This window comes from Terrapene carolina, unplaced genomic scaffold (genome assembly GCF_002925995.2).
Source record: "Terrapene carolina triunguis isolate 2854851 unplaced genomic scaffold, T_m_triunguis-2.0 Scaffold142, whole genome shotgun sequence".
Classification (NCBI taxonomy): domain Eukaryota; kingdom Metazoa; phylum Chordata; order Testudines; family Emydidae; genus Terrapene; species Terrapene triunguis.
Window position 1 is genome coordinate 3213209 of NW_020664493.1, and position 6000 is coordinate 3219208.

General features: G+C 41.2%; 1 protein-coding gene across 1 annotated transcript in view; it reads left to right on the forward strand.

The window, feature by feature from the left end:
• The window catches only part of LOC113406859 (guanylate cyclase soluble subunit beta-2-like), a 34307-nt gene extending 28533 nt beyond the window's left edge, over positions 1-5774 (forward strand). Inside the window, exons 14-16 of the mRNA XM_026653651.1 lie at positions 1672-1835; positions 4004-4099; positions 5647-5774. Coding sequence (XP_026509436.1) covers positions 1672-1835; positions 4004-4099; positions 5647-5774 — 388 coding nt within the window. The remainder of the gene's footprint in view (positions 1-1671; positions 1836-4003; positions 4100-5646) is intronic.
• Positions 5775-6000: the final 226 nt, after the last annotated feature.

The window sequence follows — 6000 nt, forward strand, 5'->3', positions numbered from 1 at the left end:
GTTTCTTAACATGGCAACACTTCCTGCCCAAAAATAATAAATAAAGAGTCTTACATTGCATTGCTACCCCCAGCAAAATTCCTGTGGTATTTAATGACAGCTTTGCCTGAGTAAGAGCTGAAGGATTGGATTGACAGTCGACATAAATGTGATGTTATGGCCGTAATCATAAACCAGTCTACTCTCTTCTATGCATGAAACCCAAAGAGGTTCACAATCAAATAAATACCTGAAGTCCCAATCCACTTGCATTACCCAAATGCCCATCAGTATTTTTATGCATTCAATCCAAGATTTTCCTGCCAGAAACCAACAACAGGCAATTTGTGGGATGAAGATATTTGCTTGTTTTAATGTAACACAGGAGAGATGCTATTAAATAAGCTAAACAACTAGGAGATGTTTAATTCTGCATTCCTGATACAAATTCACGTGTGGCTTCTAATTAAATATGGAACTTTGGAAACTCTCATGATGAACATTCTAAATTTTAAAGACTCAAAACATTCCACCCTGTCAATAATTACTGTAAAGAACAGTTATAATCTGAAATGTAACTTTATACAAATGACACTGTCTTAACTAAACAGAACTGCTCTGTATAAAGTACATCCTCAGGCGCTTACTTGCTAACTTTACTGACCAAATATATTCTATTCCTTTTAGCACCGGACAGCTAAACAGTTTTGGTAGAGGGAGCTGGATTCCTTTCTGACTCATGCATCATCAACAGATTTGTTACATTTCAGCTGCCAAATCTTTATTACTGGTGATGATGCATGAGCCAGAAGAGCAGAGGCTGAGTTTGCAGGACTTGCATTGAGTAAAAATATTTACTTGTGAAGTGAGCACAGTTGATTTCGAGCCACAAATATGGAACCTCACATTATTTTCACAGGGTCACTTTTCTGTGTTTAACTGCACATTACGTTAACAGGGAACTTTGCCCGCCATGGCCAAAGATGCAACTGAAGACAGATTGGTTAGATCCCAATCCTGTGACATGCAGTGGATGGGCAGGCTGCTGCCCCTGGGCGGAAGTCAGGTGGGGTTCTACCCATTAAATTCAGTGGGGTTTTCTGGGGTGCAGCAGGCTGCCCAGGCACTACACATTGCAGGATTGGGGCTTGAGTACCTTCCTGTTGGGAGAAATGTCTTGAGTATGTTTGAACAACCACGTAACATTTAAACAGCGCCTCTTCTGTTCTGTACTTTCCTAGCATAAACAGCCTTTACAGAAGAGCTTCTAAGTTAGGCTCTTATTGTGAATACTCATGTGTATAAAGTTTAAGCATGTGCGTAAGTATTTGCAGGACAGGGGCCTAAGCTTGATGCTCCTGTGTAAAGGCCAGGGGAAAGTACAAAATATAAGAGAGGCTGTTCACATGATAAATATCTGCTCATTGTGACGTCAATGAGACTAGTCACCCGTGTAAAGATAAGCATGTGCAAAAGTGATTGCAGGTCAGAAGCTTAGCCTCTAGACCAACCCTAATTAGAACAATAAACTTTTCCTTTGATAGTGTTGTTCTGTTTACAAAAACAGCGCTAAAAAAATTCATCCAACCCTACAAATATTGCTCTGCAAAATTTATCCTTCATCCTTCTCGCTCCAAATCCCAACCTAGACTTCTTTGTCCTAATGGTTGTCCCATATCTTCCATTGTGCAGAGCTCTACAAAATCAAGGCTTCGAAATAGTTGAAAGGGGAGAAATTGAGGTGAAAGGCAAAGGAAAAATGACTACCTATATTCTGAGGCAGAATTTATATGCAACTGAGAATGAAATCATGGGGAGAGCAGAAAAGCAGCACTCCAGTCACACGGATCAGACGGGTAAGCTAAGAGAAACGTCTTAATCCATATATAGGATGCAAAATGATATTTCTCTCTTTATTAACATAAAGCTCATACTTCATTGAGAACACCTTTGCCTCCTACATTACATCGCATACTTATATCCTTGCCTTAGGTTTGAAATCTATGCCCTCAGACTAACGTTTAATATAGCATCTCAAACCATCATTTAATCCCATAGGGCCTGATTTTCAGAGGTGCTGGGTACTTGCAGTTCCACTGATTTAAATGACAGTTTGGTGCTTAATATCTCTGACAATCAGGCCTAAGGTCAGCACAAACTACATTTTCTAGGGAGTAACTTTAAACTGACAATATATATGTGACTAAAATACAATTATTTGTAACCAAATGTAATGGACGTTGTCTTTATAGTCTTGAAGATTATATTATAACCTGCTCAATTCAACTAAGAAACAAATAATCCAAATTTTATTCATTAGAAGCCCATTAAAAAACCCTAAAAAAATTCAATCATTTACATCATTATGGCCAAGTATCTTTTTTTCCCCCCGTGTGTGTGTGTGTGGCTGCTAATGAGGACTTCAGATTTAAGGTTCTTGCCACTTGGAAGTGAGATAATAGGGTGACTTTTAAAAAATAACGTTTAGATGCTATAATAGTGACGGGAACAAAGAGTTAATTTCATCATGAAACAAGCAGCAAAGAATAATAATAGAAATAGAGAAGTTACAGATGGCAAAAATACCTAGAGGTTAGAGATGGACCTAGATCTAGGCCTTAGCTCTAGAAGACTGAGAAGTTATAAATGGAAACACAGTCCCTGCCCTGAAGAGTTTGTAACCTAAATAGACAAGACAGACAACAGACTTGGGGATAAAGGTGTAACCTATAAGCAGAGTGATTCAGGTGATGGCTGGCAAATGTTACAAGTTCTTGGGGTTTTTTAAGTGAATATAGCAGGGTGTAGTGTGAGGGCAGAGGGGAGAATTAATAGGTGCAGAGGAACAAGAGAACGAAGGAAGGGGAGGGTGTGAAAGGGAAATGGGGAGCATAGAGACAAGGCAAAGAGAGGAACAGGGATTACAGAGTCTGAAGCTACAGCAGAGGATTGGGGACAGGGGAGGGAGCAAACAGACAAATAAAAAGGACCCAAAAATGTTTTGAAACATGACTTAGGCAGTAGATTCAAATTGCCATCTCCTCTCCCCAATTATCACCAAAATGGCACCACTGCCTCTTGGGAAGAGTCCCTTTTCCTGAGCAAACGCTCCAGCCTGGGACATAGAACGGGAGCAGTCCCATGTCTCACACTGCAGTGTTCGTTTGAGCAGAGGACATTTCTCAACAGAGCCATGCATTGTTCCCATTCTACCGTCTGCTGCCCTGGCTCCTGCAAGTGGGAGCCAAAGAGAATCCATGACTAACACAGCTCAACAATCAAAGAGAGTGGAGTTAGCTGCAAAATAAGCTTGTCTGTTTGTCTTTGCAAAGCCCATCAGTTGAATAGTTGTTTCTGTGCTGCGGAAACCATGAAAAACAAAACACAATGAAGATACGATGAAAGTAGGCACCCTACTTTGGTCCAGATGCAAAACTCTTTGCACATTCATTTGCTCACATATCACCTGATGCAGCTTTAGGCCTCTGTCTTATTTAGCTAGTGAAATATTGACAGATGGGGAATGTCAGTGACCAAAAAGTGAATAAAGGTGATCCCACTTCACATCTAACTAGGTGAAAAGATAGACTGTTTCTGGCAAGAGCTAATTGTTTTGAACTTCGGGAACTTGAAAACCATCACAGATTTATGGCGTCCTCCTAGATGTGTGCAATCATTAGTCAGCACATGGTAAACAACAGAGGCTACACATGCTATGCATTCTGGGGATACAGTTAGGGTCAAAGCATAGAAAATGGAGGGAAGTTAAGGAACATACTCACTTGAGTGCCTAATTTGCACATGTCACTGTGGTAACTGCACACACAAATGCAGCCAGACCGTTGCACATACCGTTTTTGTGAGTGCAGGTAAGTTTCCAGTTTTCAAAATGTAGCCCAGAAAGTCTTCCCTTCTCCTCGTCGCACTTTCAGGCCTTTGTTTCAAAGTTTCTCTTCCTATAAATGCCTAATATAGACAGTGCACATTGTCACATGTGTGGTCTCTTTCCTCCCCCTTCTTGTAGAGGCAGATGATCTGGGAAATCTAGCCAGCAAGACTATTGCTGTTAGGAAGCACGCTGACAGCCAGCAGCTGCTCACCAGCAACAGCCTTGCATATGGTGAGTACATCAAGGATTTATTTCAAAATACTCCTACTACTTTATTTCACATAAGGAGAGGGAAAGATGATCCAGAACAGTCTGCTGTCATGTCTCCTCTGCTCACCATGGTGATTAGTGACTTAGACCATGTCCACACTGGGGATTTCAGCCTTTTGTATTGAGGCGGCTACACCATTGAAAACCCCTAAGGACTTACCCCTGCTTGCAACTGAAGTAAACTGCACCAGTGCAGCTTGTAGCGTACAGGGCTTTGCTTGTCTACACTAGGGTTTGTACCTGCACAGTGGCTGTTCACCAGTGTTGTACCCTGGGCAAATCACTGTTGTAAACAAGGCCTTTCAAAATCTAGGCATAAATGTAGTTGGGTCATTGACTGGCCTACACAACGCAAACAATCAGGATTTACAGCTTATGCAAGGTTTAAACACAATTATTGTACCTAACCCAGATCATCACAGGGTTTGAGCAGTATTGAACTGTGTTAAAGCATGTTCTATTCCAATCTCAACCCAAGTTAAAGCAGCTTCAAGAACCTGATTTGGCCTCATCCACTATGCCTGGCCAAACACTGTTATAACCAGTTTTATCTACAGCTTTATTTGTACCCTGATGATGCTAAAGTCCAGCTGTTAAAGCAGTCACGTTACTGTACTTTGTGCAGACAGAGCCTTCCGCTGTCACATTATAGGGGATGTCTCTAATCAGCAGTACAGCTTTTAGTGATGCCATACAAATTGATCTTGCATCTACCTTCATAGCCATTTGCATTTCAGCATCCTCACTTTGAAAAGCAAGAGAATTCTTCCTCCCCGATGGAGCTCTATGAATCTTTGTTTTCTCCTCACTTCAACCCTCCAATTCTCTTTCTGAGCCATGAAGGCCTCTACTAAGGACTCCACTGCTATTATCAGAGTTATGTGGAAGGTGCTCCCATGTTATGGTGGCAGTCTGCAGTATAAAACCCTAGGGTAGACGGATTGACTAGCAGCCACCATGCTCCTAGAATATAACTTCCTAGGCCAGAATCACTGCTTTTAAACTGCTGGAAGGGTGAGTGTTGAGTGGTACAATGCATGTCTTAGGGACTTTACCCTCCTCCAGCTCCCTTTTATCCTGTGCTCTCCTGCTAGCCACCTCATGCTCATTCTCTGACTCCGGGTATATTCCATTTCTCTTTTCTTTTCCCCATCTCTCCACCAGTTAGTTGAGCAGGTTTCTAGCACACTTGACTTAGAGGTTTTAGCTCTTGTTGTTGCATTTGTTACACAGAAGTACAGAACTCGATACATGTCAAGTGACAATAGAAGTTTAGAAACAAAATAGCCGCTCTGTCAGATAAAGCAGAACTGAATGCATCAGCTTTGCCTATGAGAATATCTGCTCCCATGGGACAAAGCCAGCGTCTAAGAAAGGGTATCAGCAATTTTGTCAGTGTTTCCTCCTGGGATGGCTAAAAAGCTGGCTCTGTTCACAGCGGGGGACTCCTTGGCGATTTCACTTATTTTTTTTCACACCTCTTTTTGTTCTCACTTGTTATCTGTCAGAGGCTGAAGCCAGGCTGTGTAATGGAGAGCGTACAAAGGGTGATGCGGAACAGCAGCTTTCAGATCAAACGAGGACACAGCACTTTAGCGACGGCAATGCACATTCTAGCTTTTGTGTTTTGTTGTAATAAAAGGAAAATAAAGAACAATAAAATTCAGAACATTTGTTATCAAGCACTGTAATGAAAGATAATAAAGTTTCATTCCTGATGTTAAGCAATCCAATACTGTAATAAGAAAGGTGAATTCAGTGCTTTTGCTTTCCAGGGAAACAGATGAGCTTTTGTTCCTTATTAAAAAAGTAATCTAATACTGTATGTGTCCTCTCCACTTGGCTCTTAATATAAAAATGTG